This window comes from Trachypithecus francoisi, unplaced genomic scaffold (genome assembly GCF_009764315.1).
Source record: "Trachypithecus francoisi isolate TF-2019V2 unplaced genomic scaffold, Tfra_2.0 Lachesis_group9, whole genome shotgun sequence".
Classification (NCBI taxonomy): Eukaryota; Metazoa; Chordata; class Mammalia; order Primates; family Cercopithecidae; genus Trachypithecus; species Trachypithecus francoisi.
This window is the reverse complement of record NW_022681474.1, coordinates 60,415,769-60,434,340: the sequence shown is the minus strand read 5'-3', so window position 1 is coordinate 60,434,340 and position 18,572 is coordinate 60,415,769. Positions and strand designations below refer to the sequence as shown.

The window sequence follows — 18,572 nt, the reverse complement described above, 5'->3', positions numbered from 1 at the left end:
ACAATGCACATTCTGATTCAATAGACTTGAGATTGTGCAATTTTAATAATTCTCAGGTGATGCTGATTCTGCTGGTTCTTGGACCATGCACTGAGTAGCAAAGGTATAGAGTTTTCATTGAAGTAATTTGGAAGAAGAGCAATTGGATAGAATGTCAAGACATAACAGAGTCAAGGGCAAGCATTATTTTGATTTTGTTTCTGAGTATGTTTTTAGTCAGAAGAGAAGAAAGAAGTTGAAAAACAGCAACAGAATTTATAGATGCCCAATATTACTTCTGAACAAGAGAAAGAAAGTGGTAGGAAAATTTATTTTTAAAAGCGTTGAAGGGAAAGAATCAAGACCACAGATCTGGAGATTATTTTTGCTAAAGAATAGCAATTGTGAGGCATGAAGGGGGAGGGGAGGAGAAGCTAAGTAGGTAATTTTGAAGTTTCTGAGAAGGAAACTTGAGTGAACTCACTTCAGATGCATTTGGAATGTTTGCACTCCAGAAGGTTAGATTATGTGTACTCTGGACAGTATTGGAAGAAGCAGGGATTACTAGATTTGGCATCTACCACAGTGACTCATTACTCTTTTCTATTACTTTCAGGATTCATAGAGACATGTTTTGTTGATATTATTTATTTAAGTGAGATGAATTTGAATATGAATCCATTGACTTTTTTGGTAAAATTGCTGGTCCATAATAATCTGTTAGATGACCAGGCCCAGTGGCTCACGCCTGTAATCCCAGCACTTTGGGAGGCTGAGGCGATCACATGGGGTCAGCAGTTCGAGACCAGCCTGGCCAACATGGTGAAACCCCGTCTCTACTAAAAATACAAAAAAAAAAAAAAATTAGCTGGGTGTGGTAGCACACGCCTGTAATCCCAGCTACTCAAGAGGCTGAGGCAGGAGAATCACTTGAACCTAGGGGGTGGAGGTTGCAGTGAGCCGAGGTCGCTCCACTGCATTCCAGTCTGGGTGACAGAGTGAGACTCCATCTCAAAAAAAATAAAAATAAAAAAATAAAAATTTGTTAGAGACTAACATGATAAATCAGTCTAATTTTAGAAACAAAAGCTAAATTTATTACTTGAATACTAAAACTGATTTTTAAATAAATATTATACTGATTTCAAAATAAAAATGGTTATAACTAACATTTAGCAATCAAGTTTTTGAATACATATTTCAATATTGAAAGTTTTTTATACATTATTTTCTTTATGAGTTTTATATGCCGTCTTATATGAAGGGATGAAAAAACATTCAGATGGATAAATGAGAGGATGCAAAAATGTAGGCATAAAATTACACCACATGTGTATGGAAAACAATGAATATTTTTATTTACTATTATTCCCTAATATACATCCATGCTCATGAATTCATTACACTTTCGTTAATGAGACATCAATTTTACATTCAGCTAAACTCTTATTGTAACTGTGTACCTTCTCAATTATAAGATAAAGAGTATGAAGAATGTTTGTAATTTAACGATATAAGTGATTCTGAAGTGTATCTTGTAGTTCAGAAACTCTCATAATTTATAACCAGTATATGTTAGCCATGTGTGAGATTCATAGATGCCATGTGATAAATGAACTCTAGATGATGAAATGGTTTGTAAAATTTTCCTTGTGTGTTTTTTGCTTTTTTTCTTTTTCACATAAAAATTTTAAACTCAATGTTTTTATTTATAAAGAAAATAGTTACATATTTACTTTTTGTCACCCGGGACTGCACACTTTTGATATAGTTTGAACCTAGACTTTTTTTTAACTTGTGAAAAATTAGGTCACTTATGACTATTATTTTTATATAAATTTCTGATATATTCAAAATTTCACAAGTACATTCTTAATATATTGGTGCTGTAGAAAGAGACTATATCATTATAATTTTTTAAAATATATTCAATAAAATGTTTTAAAGTCCATGTCTGTATCATTCATTGACACAATAGTTTCATTCATCTTTAAACTTTAAATGATTAGACATAAATTTCATTGATATAAAAGTATACATATCTTTGAAGAATCTTATTGATGAATAATTTATCCTGGAAAATGAACTAGTCATAAAGCTTGCTGAGTCAATCAAAGAAAGTAACAGTAAAATATTAATTCCTGAAAGAAAATGAGGGTTGATATTTAACTAAACTTATCTGGGTAAATGGCAACTATCAGATATAGTGTGTGTTTTGGGGGGAGAGGAAGACAGGAGACTGCTCTTTTGAAGAAAAAAATCATACAAGCTTTTTATGAGTCTTACGTCAGGGTTTTGATAAGGAAGCAGAGCCATTCATGACCACTCAGGACATAGAACTGATGCTGCGTTTTCTCTTTCCTCTGGGAGCCTCTTTGCAATTCACTAAGAGCTTTTCCTGAGACCCTTGTCTTGATTGGTGCTTGTGCTCCTCATTAGGGTATCCAAACTTCAGGCTAGTTTTGTCAGTCCAGTCCAGTTTGTCAGTGTACTTTTGTTCAGCTTCATCCTTCTTTCTGGAGCTGAGTACAGAATTCAGGGCGCTGGGCATTACACAGACCTGTCGATAACCCGAGGCAATGAAGAGTTCTTACCAGTAAGACAAAGACAAAGCATATTCTTACCCGCTTCTGCCACAGTATATTCTAACCTGCGGTCACCATTTGTTGGCTGGGAGGTTGCACTGCACACCCCATTACAAAATTTGCTGACTCAAGTGTGGATAGGAAAATGAGGTAGGCTTCTTGAGACCTCCACTTTCTCATTTCTGCAGCAAATCAAGGGCCTTCTCACATGCCCAGTATGCTGCCATAAGAACTAGCATTTGGGAAAACCACCATACTAAGTTTACAAATAACCAAAAGAATCATACAGAGGCTGACTCCCCTGGCAGCACTCAGAAACAAATTGTATTCCTCAGTATATGTTAAAGTCACACCCTCCAGGGTGACAACATGTCTCAAGCAAGTGAAAGTAAACTTAAATAGAAGAAGTGACTCTCTTTTCAGATTAGAAAGATGAGCCAAAATTTCGGAAAGCTGAAAAAACACAGGGTATCAACACACGACTTTGCTCCTCAACCCTTTGGCAACCACTAATCTTTTTACTCTATCCATAATTTTGTTTTCTGGATAATGTCATTTTTGGAAATATGCATTTAAGTCTTTTCATAGCTTGATAGTTCATCTCTTTTTAGTCCTTAGTAGTATTCCATTGTATGACTATAGCACAGTTTATACACTCATCTTTCTAAGGTTATCATTGTTGCTTCACAAATTGGTTGAATTTTGCATGCATGTTCATCAGGCAGTTCTCTTGTTTGTAATAATATCATCTGGTTTTGATTTAGAGTAATGCTAGCATTATACACTGAGTTGAAATGTACTCTGTATTGGGCTATTTGTGCATTGCTATAGATAAATACATGAGATTGGGTAATTTATGAGGAAATAGGTTTCATTGACTCACAGTTCTGCAGGTTGTACAGGAAGCATAACATGGGGCTTTGCTTCTGGGGAGGCCTGTGGAAGCTTACAATTATGGTGGAACGTGAAAAAGAACTTGCACATCATATGGCTGGAGCAGGAGCAAGAGAGAGAGGTGGGGCCGGGCGCGGTGGCTCAAGCCTGTAATCCCAGCACTTTGGGAGGCCGAGACGGGCGGATCACGAAGTCAGGAGATCGAGACCATCCTGGCTAACATGGTGAAACCCCGTCTCTACTAAAAAAAAATACAAAAAACTAGCCGGGCGAGGTGGCAGGCGCCTGTAGTCCCAGCCACTCGGGAGGCTGAGGCAGGAGAATGGTGTAAACCCAGGAGGCGGAGCTTGCAGTGAGCTGAGGTCCGGCCACTGCACTCCAGCCTGGGCGACAGAGCGAGACTCCGTCTCAAAAAAAAAAAAAAAAAAAAAAAAAAAGAGAGAGAGAGAGGTGGGAGGTGCCATGCACATTTAAATGACCAATTTTCATGAGAATCACTATTATGAGTACAGCACCAAAGGCATGGTACTAAATTGTGAGAAATCTTCCCTCATGATGCATTCACTTCTCACGAAGCTTTACTTCCAAAACTGGGGATTACATTTCAATGGGAGGTTTTGGTGGGGACACACATCCAAACTATATCATAATTTTTAATTTTAGGGGTGGAGTTTGTTTAAAATCATCTCTCTTTTTTTTTTTTCTAAAATATTTGGTAGAACTCACCAGTGTAGGAATCTTGGCCTGGACTTTTTCTTTCACTCTAGGAAGATTTTTAACGATGACTTAATCTTTTATATATTTAGGGCAATGCAGGCTATCTATTTTTTCTTCTGATATTGTATTTTTTTGACTACTGACTAGATTTCATTTTCCTGTTGTTGACATCATTTATATTTTGGCAAAAGAGAGTTTGATCTTTTCCATAAATATTTCCCCTGAACCTTTGCCAGAATCACTATACTGTCATTCCTAGTTAAAAAGATTTTCTTATATTATACTTTAAGTTCTAGGTTACCTGTGCAGAATGTGCAGGTTTGTTACATATGTATACACATTCCATGGTAGTTTGCTGTACCCATCAAACCATTATCTACATTAGGTATTTCTCCTAATGCTACCCCTCCCCTAGCCCCTCACCCCCCAACAGGCCCTGGTGTGTGATGTTCCCCTCCCTGTGTCCATGTGTTCTCATTGTTCAACTCCCACTTATGAGTGAGAACATGTGGTGTTTGGTTTTCTGTTCTTGTGTTAGTTTGCTGAGAGTGATGGTTTCCACCTTCATACATGTCCCTGCAAAGGACATGAATTCATATCCTGTTTTATGGCTGCATAGTGTTTTGTGGTGTATATGTGGCACATTTTCTTTATCCAGTCTATCATTGATGGATATTTGGGTTGGTTCCAAGTCTTTGCTATTGTGAATAGTGCCCCAATAAACATATGTGTACATTTGTCTTTATAGTAGAATGATTTATAATCCTTTGGGTATATAACCAGTAATGGCATTGCTGGGTCAAATGGCATTTCTAGTCCTAGATCCTTGAGGAATCGCCACACTGTCTTCCACAATGGTTGAACTAATTTTCACTCCCACCAACAGTGTAAGTGTTCCTGTTTCTCCATATCCTCTCCAGCATCTGTTGTTTCCTGATTTTTTAATGACCACCATTCTAACTGGCATGAGATGGCATCTCATTGTGGTTTTGATTTGCATTTTTATGATGACCAGTGATGATGAGCATTTTTTCATGTGTCTCTTGGCTGCATGAATGTCTTCTTTTGAGAAGTATCTGTTCATATCCTTTGCACAGTTTTTGATGGGGTTGTTTCTTTTTTTCTCATAAATTTGTTTAAGTTCTTGTAGATTCTGGATATTAGCCCTGTGTCAGATGGGTAGATTGTAAAAATTTTCTCCCATTCTGTAGGTTGCTTGTTCATTTTGATGCTAGTTTCTTTTGCTGTGCCAAAGCTCTTTAGTTTAATTTAGTCCCATTTGTCAATGTTGGCTTTTGTTGCCATTGCTTTTAGTGTTTTAGTCATGAAGTCTTTGCCCGTGCCTATGTCCTGAATGGTATTTACTAGGTTGTCTTCTAGGCTTTTTATGGTTTTAGGTCTTATGTTTTAGTCTTTAATGCATCTTGAGTTAATTTTTGTATAAGGTGTACGGAAGGGGTCGAGTTTCAGTTTTCTGCATATGACCAACCAGCTTTCCCAACATCATTTATTAAATAGGGAATTATTTCCCCATTGCTTTTTTTCAGTTTTGTCAAAGATCAGCTGGTAATTTTCACATTTCAATGAATTTGTCAATCTTTTCTAAGTTGTCATGTTTATTCACATAAATTTTATATTATTACCTTGTGTTTTTAAGTATCTGTAGAATCTGAAATAATGTCACATTAACTCATTTTCAAAGTTGGTAATTTGTAGCTTTTTCTTTTCAAGAGCTAGTTTGGCTAGGTAGACTTTTGCTTTTATTGATCCTCTCAAAGTGTTTGGTATTGTTCAAGTTTTCTATCATTTTTGTGTTTTATTAGTTCCATCTCTGATGTTTTAGTTCTCTTTGCCTATTATTTTAAAAATCTATAGTTGGGAGCTTATCAGCAACATAAATTGAATTCTCACAATTTTGGAAGCTGCACAGTTCAAGACCAAGGTATCATCAGATTTGACGCCTGAAGAGGTACCACTTCATGATTCATCGATACATTCTTTTCCCCTGTGTCCTCACATGGCAGAAAGGCTAAAGAGGCTTGCTGGGGTTATTTCTATCAGAGCTTAAATCCATTTATGAAGGGTTGGCCCTCGTGACCTAATTACATCCAAAAACTCCTATCTCTATGATTTGATTTTAGCATATGAAAATTGCAAGGAGAAAAACATTCAAACCAATACAGATATTTATCATTTCCTGTCCTCTGCTTCCACTGAGTTTACTTTCTTCTTCTTCTTCTTTTAGTTTCTTAAGGTAAAAGTCAAAATTATTTATTTGAGAGTCTTCTAATATAGACATTCAGTGCTGAAAATTTTTATTTAAGCGCTGTTGTAGATGCATTTTACAATATCTAATGTGTTGTGTTTTCATTTGAAGTTAGTTCAAAATACTTTCTAATTTTCCTTTTTATTATTTTTTGAACCAACCCAGGGTTATTTGGATGTATGTTACTTAATTTGCAATGGTTGAGTTGTTCCAGGTACATTTTTATTATTGATTTTTAATTTGATTGCTTTTGGGTCAGGTAACATGTTTTGTATGACTTAAAACCTTCTTGATCCTTTTATTAAGATATGATCTAGAATATAGTCTTTGAGTACTTCAGAAGAATGGTGTTGTCTATCATATTCTTACTGATTTTCCGCCTCCTTATTCTACCACTTGAGTAAAGGGTTTAGAAATTTTAGACTATACTTGGGCATTTGTCCATTTCTTTTGCAGTTCTACTTTTGTATCATGTATTTTGAAGCATTTATGTTATTATGTACATAAATATTTAGGATTGTTATGTTTTCTTGATTAAGTGATCCCTTTGTTACTATAAAATGAGTTTGTTTATTGCTGGTAATAGTTTTGCTATGAAATGTACTTTGGTATTAATACAACCACTCTTCCTCAACCTTCTTTTGTCAAGTGGTAGTGTGGTATATCTTGTTTCATCTTTAACCAATTTTTGTCTTTATATTTAAAGTTTATTTATTATAGGCATTATACAGATAGATCTTACTTTTATATCCATTCTAACAATCTGCCTTTGAACAGTGGTTTTTAGACCAGTTTAATTTATTATGTAATTATTGATATGATAAAAGTTGTCTGTTATCATGCTGTTTGATTTCTATTAGTCCCAGATCTTCTTTGCTTTGTTCTTTATCTGCTTCCTTCAGACTAGTTTAGTAATTTTTATGATTTAGTTTTATATGTGTATATATATAGGTATAATATTTTTTAGTTATTGGTCTAGTTTTATATTTCTTTATGATTTAGTCATATCTTTTTGTGGTATAAGTTTATTTGGTTATTAGGTATAACTCTTTGCTTTGCTGTCTTAGTGGTTGTTTTAGGATTTATAGTGTATTGATTTACCTCATCACAACCCACCTTCAAGTAATATTATATCATATCATAGATGGTATAAGAAATTACAATTGTGTATTTTCATTTCTTCACTTCCAGCCAGATTCCAGCCTGGATCTGTGGGATTGTAGCTTTCATTAAGTTTAGAATATGTTTAGTCAATTTTTGCTCAAATGTTTTATTCTGTCTCTCCTCCTACCTGTTTGGGGACTTATATATTACCTGCTGGGAGTTTGCTCATAGTTCTCTAGTGTCTGAAATTTGTGAATCTTTTCTTTCGTGATGGCAAATCAATCTATGCTCATATCTACTCAGTGTAGCTTTCATCTCTGGCATTGTAACTTTTATCTATACAAGTGCAATTTAGTTTTTGAAAGTATCTTCTATTGCTCTGCTTATCTTATTGATTTTTATTGTAGAATAGAGTTGAGATACTTATAAACAACTTGATCCTTTTCATTTTTGCTTTTTATGGTATGAGCTAACTCCCCACACCTGAGGCAAGGTCTTTCTGACTATTCATTTTCCTGTGAAGTCTGAGTCTTCGAGGTAAATCTATAAAAATGGATACTCTTCTTGCCACTATGTGGGCACCAGGTGTGATTTTCTCTAAATTTATAAGTCTGCCGCTCTGACCCAGCTTGGTCTGAGGTAGTTTTCTGGCTCACATGCAATCTTTATTATTTTGCTAAATACTGGGAGGGGGTTTCTAGGGGTTTCTTGCTGTTGCTTCTATCTCTCTCTCTCCTCCTTAGTGCTTTGTTCTGTAATGTCTCTCTGCTTTGGTTTTACCAGAACTCTAAGCTTCATCACTGTAACCAAGAGAGTCTGGTAGGTTCCACTTCAGTTTTTTCTTCCTGTGTCATGTCTTGGAATCTCTGTCAAGGCAGGAAGCTGAAACATTCATAAGGTTTGTTTCCCATTTTTTTTCTGTTTTTCAGGGATTATCATCTTCTTTGCCTAATGGTCAGTGTCTAAAAAAATGTTTAATGTATATCATGTGTTTTATTTTTAGTTATTTGAGCTAAGAAGAAAAATCAATACCCGTTGTTCTCTCTTGGCAGACTACTCTAGAGCTTCAGCACATGCCACACACTGGATAAAATGCTTTTCTTCCCCCTTTGCTCAGCTGCTTCCTTTTCAGTCTTCTTTCCACAGTGTAGCCATACATTCCTCAGGGGAATTTTCCGTGGGCCTAGTATATATCTTATTCTTAGCAATCTGTTTTCTTAAAGTATCTATCTGAATTTATAATTGCCACTTTTCTGGGGCTTTGTTTTTCAGTATATTTTCAGCTAAACAAGAGCAGAGGGTTTTTTTTTTTTTTTTTTTTTCTGTTTAATCTGCAGAGCTTAGTATAATGCCTTCCACATGGTAGGAAATCAATATATATTTGTTCGGTGTTGCGGGAAGTCAGGGACCCCAAACAGAGGGACCAGCTGAAGCCAAGGCAGAAGAATATAAATTGTGAAGATTTCATGGACATTTATTAGTTCCCCAAATTAATACTTTTATAATTTCTTATGCCTGTCTTTACTGCAGTCTCTGAACATAAATTGTGACGATTTCATGGACACATCACTTCCTCAATCAATACCCTTGTGATTTCCTATGCCTGTCTTTACTTTGATCTCTTAATCCCATGATCTTCATAAGCTAAGGAGGATGTATGTCGCCTCAGGACCCTGTGATGATTGCATTAACTCACAAATTGTTTGTAGAGCATGTGTGTTTGAACAATATGAAATCTAGGCACCTTGAAAAAAGAACAGGATAACAGCAATGTTCAGAGAACAAGGAAGATAACCTTAAACTCTGACTGCTGGAGAGCCGGGCAGAAGAGAGCCATATTTCTCTTCTTTCAAAAGCAAATAGGAGAATTATCACTGAATTCTTTTTCTCAGCAAGGAACATCCCTAAGAAAGAGAATGTGTCCCTGAGGGGTGGCCTCTAAAATGGCCACTTTGTGGGCGGCTGTCTTTTATGGTCATAGACAAAGGGACGAAATAAGTCCCGGTCTCCCATAGCGCTCCCGGGCTTATTAGGACAAGGGAATTCCCACCTAATAAATTTTGGTCAGACCAATTGTCTCCTCTCAAATGCTGTCTCCTGATAAGATATTATCGATGACAATATGTGCCTGAAAATTCATTAGCAATTTTAATTTCAGCCCGTCCTGTGGTCCTGTGATCTCACTCTGCCTCCATTTGCTTTGTGATATTTTATTACCTTGTGAAGCATGTGATCTTTGTGACCCACACCCTATTTGTACACTCCCCCTTCCCTTTTGAAAATCGCTAATAAGAACTTGCTGGTTTTACGACTCAGGGAGCATCACGGCATCTGCTGACATGTGATGCCTCCCCCAGACACCCAGCTTTAAAATTTCTCTCTTTGTACTCTTTCCCTTTATTTCTGAGACCAACTGACACTTAGGGAAATAGAAAAGAACCCATGTGAATTATCAGAGGTGAGTTTCCCCCAGTAGTTCAGTGTATAAGTGATTGTTAAAATATGCAGCCCTTTATATCCCAAAAGTACTAATATATTTTATTTCTATCTCCTCCTTGAGACAGATTCAACTAGCCTATCAAAAAGCTTGGATGCAGTTCCTTCTTGTAAAAGAGCAAGGGAACTTAAAAAAGATCACTGTGAGCAACTTACAGGAAAAATTGAAGGAATGAAAAATAAGCTTTGTGTACTAAAAAAGGAACTATCGGAAGCAAAAGAAATAAAATCACAGTTAGAGAATCAAAAAGTTAAATGGGAACAAGAGCTCTGCAGTGTGAGGTATGACATCCTAGTTTTAAATAAATATTTCAACTATTTATACTAAAATTATGTAGGATACTTTTTGTAATAGCTGACTTACCTTCTGAGGTTTAACTGGAGAAAAAAATCTCCGTCTTGTAGAGTGTCAAATTCTTTTAAATAATACAAGTTCTTAAATGTGAATACTTCTGCTGATAATTAAATGCATATTTATTTAAATCACAATTTTAATGGCTATATAGAAGGCCATTATTTGGAAATCCTTACTTAACTTACTTAACAAATTAATTTTTTTGATTTTTAAATTTTTGTATTATAAGTGATGCAAGGCATAACTGCATGCAAATATTTTTCTACCTTTCTAATTATTGACTTGGAATAAATTCTTCAATATAAAAATATTTGGTTAAATTATAGGAAGTTTTTAAGAAGTTATTTGTTCATTACTTCTAAATTGTTCTCAAGAAAATTTATATTCATTTACAGCTCAACAAACAGAGTGTGAAATGGCCATTCTTTTCTCCCCAAAAATCAATTTCTTTTAATTATACACTTTTAATGTGCATGGAATATAGAGAAAATACAGAATAATTTATTAGTTTATTCAACATCTCTTGCTCTCCTACATAAATAAAATTAATTCAGAGTTCTATGTTAAATGCATATTATTTTTATTCTTTAAGTATTATATTCTGTCTTGTGATAAAAGAGATTTAAAATTTGTTGATAAAATATATAATAATCAACAGATACATTTAAAGCATTACTCAAAAAAGAAACAAAAGATATATGGGATAACAGATATTAGACTATTTAACCTAATCTGAGATTTTACTATTAAAATTATTTTTAGGGATACTTGCCATATTTTATAAGTATGAATATTTATGTCTAATAAATCAGTAAACTTGTTAATAAAAAGTAACCAGTTAACTTTAATCAGTCACTTTAATCAGTTAACTCTAAATGATCTGTCCTCATTGAGGAGTAATTTTGACTGTGTAAGATTTTTAAAAAGTAATTTTCAGCTTATGAATTTGCTGGATAGCTTCCAGTATTCTTTTCCATAACAGTCATTGCTAGTTACAGAAACAGTCGTTACCAATATCGGCAACTTTCTAACTAGAAGATGTTCTTTCCTCACTATTTTTCAAGTATGTATGTCATTTGGAAGAGGTTCGAGTAATAAATACCTGAGAACTAGAAAGAAAAAAAAATTCAAGAATATAGAAATTTTATTGGAATAATAAACCAATGTAGGAATAAATATATCTCAAAGTGAATTCCATTTTCTAACAAAATGAATTTTAAGATAAGTGTGTTTAATGGCAGATTGACTTTAAACCAAGAAGAAGAGAAGAGAAGAAATGCCAATATGTTAAATGAAAAAATTAGGAAAAAATTAGGAAGAATCAAAGAGCAACATAGGAAAGAGTTAGAAGTGAAACAAGAACTTGAACAGGCTCTCAGAATACAAGATATGGAATTGAAGAGTGTAAGAAGTAATTTGAGTCAGGTAAATCAATCTCTAAATAAAAATTTTATATTTCTAACTTTATTTCCCTCTGATTTAGTATGAATTATTCAGGTCTAAATCAAACAAAAATGTTATCTTAAAATTATCACTTTTGTAGCTATGGTTATTTATTATAAATTATGACATCCATGTAGTATCTTATTTCAGTACAAAGAGCTTTTGAAAACAATGATTATCCCTACCATATACTTAGTGATAATTTATTGGTAAGTAGTTTTTTCCTAGCAACATAGTTAACATTTAATACTGACTCAAACATTATGAAGAGGAAGCAAAATTTATTGTCATAGTAAATAAACTTATGGTTTTCTATGTAGGGCTCTCTAGATTTTATCGTTTTTCTTTTGTCTTTGAAATTGAAGACTTCTTTTATATTTACGTATTTACCCAGTAGAATTAACTGAAATTTGGTGGAGATGTCCTGGATGTAGACTCATAAGACTGGGAGAAAATCCTACAACTTGTTTATATTTTTAATCTTTTCCTTTCAGAATTGTGATAACTGAAAGTGCTTGTTACAATGTCTCAATTTATCAAACATTCATAAAGATAATTCTTAAAATTAACTATATATTTTTAAAAAATAGAATAGAGAATATTCTCAGGAAAAAGGAACTGAAAGAACTTTGGGAAATTTTATCTGTCTAAATATACGCAGCACTAAGGCTCTTAGTATGGGATCTTGTATAAGTTAGACATCAGAGTGTAAACCAAATTTTTGTAGGCAGTCAAATTGATTAATCTTTTATTTTATGCTGTTGAGTTTGTTGTAATTCAGGGAAATTTTTTTTCAATTCTGAGGCTCTTAAAAATTCTCTAGTCATTTCTTTTTTACTTTCATGAATTCATTGTCTTCAAATAAGTGTTTGAACTTTGGGGAATTTATTCTCTATAGAAAATTCAGTGGTTCTTCAACTGATACCTACTTATAAAAACCCTTTCATTGTATAAATGTACAAGTTATTCTTTAGTTTCAGAGGAACCATGATATGCCATTTTGACTGCTAGCTAAAAGTTTATTTTGTTTTATTTAGGTTTCTCACACTCAGGAAAATGAAAATGCTCTCTTACATGAAAATTGCATGTTGAAAAAGGAAATTGCCATGCTAAAACTGGAAATAGCCAAACTAAAACACCAACACCAGGAGAAGGAAAATAAATACTTTAAGGACATTAAGATTTTAAAAGAAAAGAATGCTGAACTTCAAATGACTCTAAAACTGAAAGAGAAAACATTAACAAAAAGGGCATCTCAATATAGTGGGCAGCTTAAAGTTCTGATGGCTGAAAACACAATGCTCACTTCAAAATTAAAGGAAAAACAAGACAAAGAAATACTGGAGAGAGAAATTGAATCATACCATCCTAGACTGGCTTCTGCTGTACAAGACCGTGATCAAATTGTGACATCAAGAAAAAGCCAAGGACTTGCTTTCCACATGGCAGGAGATGCTTGTTTGCAAGACAAAATCAATGTTGATGTGAATAATACAATATATAACAATGAGGTGCTCCATCAACCACTTTCTGAAGCTCAAAGGAAATCCAAAAGTGTAAAAATTAACCTCAATTATGCAAGAGATGCTCTGAGGGAAAATACATTGGTTTCAGAACATGCACAAAGAGAGCGAGATGAAACACAATATCAAATGAAGAAAGCTGAACACATGTATCAAAATGAACAAGATAATGTGAACATACACAATGAAGAGCAGGAGTCTCTGGAGCAGAAATTATTTCAGCTACAAAGCAAAAATATGTGGCTTCGACAGCAATTAGTTCATGCACATAAGAAAGCTGATAACAAAAGCAAGATAACAATTAATACTCAGCTTCTTAAGAGGAAAATGCAACATCATCTCCTAAAAAAGAAAAATGAGGAAGTATTTAATTACAGTAACCATTTAAAAGACCGTATATATAAATATGAAAAAGAGAAAGAAGAAAGAGAAGTAAGTATCAAAAAATATAAATACTTGTCAACCTTCCTGAAAGAAAATTTAAAGCATATGTGGCGTTGGTTAAATGCTGAATCTAGTTAAAAAATATATATATATATATATATATATATATATTCTATATATATATAAAAATAGATGATAAATATACTTACTATGTCAGCTTAGAAACATGCCTCATCTCCACCAAATGAAAGTTAAAGCTGAGAGAGACGTTACACTTTGAGTAAAAACATTGTGTCACTGATGAAATTTTAAGTTTGGCCGGGCGCAGTGGCTCAAGCCTGTAATCCCAGCACTTTGGGAGGCCGAGAGGGGCGGATCACGAGGTCAGGAGATCGAGACTATCCTGGCTAACACGGTGAAACCCTGTCTCTACTAAAAATACAAAAAAACTAGCCACGCGAGGTGGTGGGCGCCTGTAGTCCCAGCTACTCGGGAGGCTGAGGCAGGAGAATGGCATAAACCCGGGAGACCGAGCTTGCAGTGAGCCGAGATCCGGCCACTGCACTCCAGCCTGGGCGACAGAGCGAGACTCCGTCTCAAAAAAAAAAAAAAAAAAGAATTTTAAGTTTAAGATTTTTAATAGATGAACATTAATGACATTGGTTTTTACTGTTGAAATAAAGGTTTTAATGTCTCTTTGTGGCCACATTTTATGACCACATTGAAGCAGATAAATGGGAATGCCCGTATCAGCAATTAGTATTTTGAAATTAAGATTCAGTTCAGCAGTCTACTTTGACAATTAATTATAAATTTTCCAGAGGAACTGAAGTGTATTTGAAGTATATTTTGAAGTGTACATTTCTGCATCTTGTAATAATACTTTTTTTCAGTAGCTTTCTGTATATTTTAGTTGATATAATTTTATTTTCATTTATGTCAATTTGACTTAAATCTGAACATATTTGAATCTCAAATTATGTATTGTTATAACCTCTCAATTTTTTAAAGACATCTGCATTTTATTAAATAATACCTTAGGACAAATGTAGTGAATTTTACAAAATCAAATTTGATTTAATCACCCCACTAGTGTTTATAACTTACTTTGAATATTGTTACAAATAATTTGCTCATAATTTCTATTTCAAGGCTCAAAGACTATCATGTCCCAGAGAAAGGTCATTGTAGCTATCTGTGATTTATTAGCTTTGCATTGGATCCCCATTTTACAATTCATGTGGGATGGCAGTGTTCATGTATAGTACAAAATAAGCGAAGAAAGTAGAGAAGAGAAACATAGCAGCTGAGGTCAGGAGAGATGTGGAGAGTAGGTTACCTAGGGTCTCTAAAGGCTTTCAAATAAAAATAATTTTATTCTGAGATAGAAATCTATTGGAAAAATTTCAGCAGGTGATTGAATATGTGAGGAACTTTGATGTTGATTTGTGTTGCTAATAAAAAAGAAGGAAAGCATTCCACTGTGTGTAGAATTTACCCCCACTAGTCCTGCTCACATATTTTTTTGAGACTTCAGTAGGTTGTGAAGCATTGCAGATTCATTAGTGGACAAATGACTAGTGAGATAAATCTGGTGTCTAGTGAGAGACTACCAGTTTGGCAGGAAGATAACACCTTCTTTTGTCCTTGAGTGGATTAAGTAATAAGCAGCAATGTGTACAAATGAAGAAAATAAGCTGAATCAATATATTTGGGGATTTTTTAAAGTAAATATTGTTAATTTGATAAGATGATTTACAAAATCAATAACAAATATGTCTTGTCAGGTCATTGTGAGACAACTTCAAAAACAATTGGCTGATCTCAATAAACAGTGTGTGTCTGAGACTTCACTAGAACTTACATCACATTAACACATTAATCTCAAAGGTAAGATGTAGGATTTAATGAAGAAATAATTTCAAGTCAAAAGTCAAGTATGTATTAAATGTAACATGCCAACAGTGAATCTATAGCTGGTTAAATAATATAAATTGTTTTATGATACTAATTTCCATGGGAAGACTTCTTTTATATGTTCATTATAATTAGTTTGATTACAATTCTATTTTTAATGTGCTTATTTTAAAAACTGTGGCTGTCATTCTGCAATGTTTTTCTTATAATTACATATTTTTTCATAATATTTACACTTAAGAAGAGTAAGAATTATACATTGTTTATCCCACAAGTTGAGAGACTATTCTTCAGATTAACAGTATTTTTCAGTGATTTATGTTGCCATGGTGAGGCAAGCCATATTTAATCAGAGAAGAATGTGTAATGGAATATTCCAGAAAATTATCTTATTTCTTAGCTCCACTTTTGTGAATGGATGCCAAGGACATTATACTACTCTCCAAAATGCAAATGTTTAGGTTAATATACACAGTATTTGAATAGCTAGGCAATTCTTTTATTTTTTCTTTTTAATTATATTGTATAAACATATACATATTTAGATCATGTGTAGTAGGCATATTCAAAATAGAAAATAAAGGAAATTATCTTGATACTGCCATTGGATGTTTAAAAAGGAACTTTATTGGGAAAAAATTCATGTATCATACAGTTCACACATTTAAGTTGTACAACTCAGTGTCTCTTTTTTTTTTTTTTTTTTTTTTTTTTGGAGACGGAGTCTTGCTCTGTCGCCCGGTCTGGAGTGCAGTGGCCGGATCTCAGCTCACTGCAAGCTCCGCCTCCCGGTTCACGCCATTCTCCTGCCTCAGCCTCCCGAGTAGCTGGGACCACAGGCGCCCACCACCTCGCCCGGCTAGTTTTTGTATTTTTAGTAGAGACGGGGTTTCACCGTGTTAGCCAGGATGGTCTCGATCTCCTGACCTCGTGATCCGCCCGTCTCGGCCTCCCAAAGTGCTGGGATTACAGGCTTGAGCCACCGCGCCCGGCCCAGTGTCTCTTAATATATTCACAATGTTGTATAACCATCACCACAATCATTTTCAGAACATTGTCATCACCCTAAAGAGAAACTTCGCATGTCTTAGTCATCCCCACCATTCACTCCTATGTTTCTCCACCTTCCCCAGTCCTAGGCAACCATCATCTAATTTTTCTCTTTATAGATTTTCCCGTTCCGAACATTTCATAGAAATGGAATCATACAGTTTGTAGTGTTTAATGAGCAGTTTCTCTTACTTAGCGTAGTGTTTTTAAGGTTCATCTATTTTGTAGTACATGTCAGTATTTCATTTTTATTTACTGTCCAATAATACTCTATTGCATGGCTACAGCAGCTATTCATTCACCAGTCGATAGATCTTTAGGCTGTGTCTCCTTTTGGCTATTATGAATAATGCTGCTATAAGCATTCACTTACAAGTTATTGTGTGGACCTATGTTTTTATTTCTCTGCCACTGGATTTTGTATTTACTTAATTGGGCCGATTTCCTTATCTCTCTGCCTTCCTCATGCTGTTCTTCCATTTTCAGTTTTTGTTCATCTGTCCTCCTTCATTCAGACTTGGTGGACACATTTTCCATTTTCATGAAGCTTTCTCTGACTGTTCTGACTCTCATTGACCTTATGCTTCAGGATGTGTTTTCTAGTTGCTGCAGAACAATTTAACTTTCAATTGTACATTGCTTTATTTTTTCATGAGACATAATCATGTCTTATTATAAATTTGCCTAAGCCGAGGATTATATCTGACATACAGGCTACTTGTTACTGTATAAATTGAAAATATTCTATCTTACCAGTTGTTACAACACAATTAAATGTATTATACTGATAATTTATTTTTTAGACATTGACATAATAGTTTTATTCGAAATATATTTCAATCAATAAATATAAAACAGAAACCACTCTAATAGAGGAGAATTGTTGTAGTCAATACTCAAATTTTTTCTGACTGTTGAGAAAAATTATATGTGCATTTTAAAAGTTTCAGATTTTGAAGCTTCAGATTTTAGAGTAGGGATTTTCAACCCACAGTACAAGGTCTCCTCAGTTTGCAATGGCGTTACATCTTGATAAATGCATTATTAAGTTGACAATATTGAGAATGAGAAACATAGAAAACACATAAACTTTATCTAGTGAAAAATGGTTAATAAAAAAAGAAAAATCAAAAAACCATAAAAGAATGCTTACAGAGAATGAGCATAGTTACCTTATCCTGAAGTTAGGTAAGAATAAGAAATGTTGTGGGGACCAAATGAGAGCTTTCAAAAAATTATCTTTCTTAGATCTGAATGAACAAACCTGGAGTATTGTGAACTATTGATGACAATGCTTTGAGGTCATCTTTGGCACCAAAATATAAATATAACTACTTATTTTTTCACTTATTGTTAGCATTTAGTATTTTATGCATAAAAACTTTTTTACCAAATAAATTTTGGCAGTTTAAATTCTGCAAATGATACTAATGAAAGTACAAATCATTTTGGGTTGTTTTAAAAAAGGTTATGTTTCAATCTGTCATTATCAGAATAAAGTATATAACTACATGTTATAAAATGGTTTACATATATATAACTCATGAACCCAAGAGAAATAATATTTTTAGGAAAGAAGAGTGTCTCTAGAGTTTTAATAATAATTTAATTTCTTTAAAAGACTGGAGATAGAAAAGAGAAATTAAATGAATGTACTGTGACTTAATGCAATCTCTGGAGCATAATTTGGATTGGGAAATACAGAAAAAATGAATTAGGAAAAGAAATAACTGGATAAGGTTTCAATATTTTAGAACTTTAAAAATATATATTAACTATAATTTCAATATATTTATTAAAATTGAGATACAAGTTTTACCTATATCTGCATTTTTATAATTAAACAAATTATTCAGTCT

At 33.8% G+C, this 18,572-nt stretch overlaps 1 protein-coding gene across 1 annotated transcript in view; it reads left to right on the top strand.

Annotated features, from left to right (window-relative positions):
- ANKRD30A (ankyrin repeat domain 30A) overlaps positions 1-18,572 on the top strand; it is a 159,289-nt gene that overhangs the window by 94,771 nt on the left and 45,946 nt on the right. Inside the window, exons 30-32 of the mRNA XM_033208467.1 lie at positions 10,110-10,323; positions 11,638-11,821; positions 12,877-13,794. Coding sequence (XP_033064358.1) covers positions 10,110-10,323; positions 11,638-11,821; positions 12,877-13,794 — 1,316 coding nt within the window. The remainder of the gene's footprint in view (positions 1-10,109; positions 10,324-11,637; positions 11,822-12,876; positions 13,795-18,572) is intronic.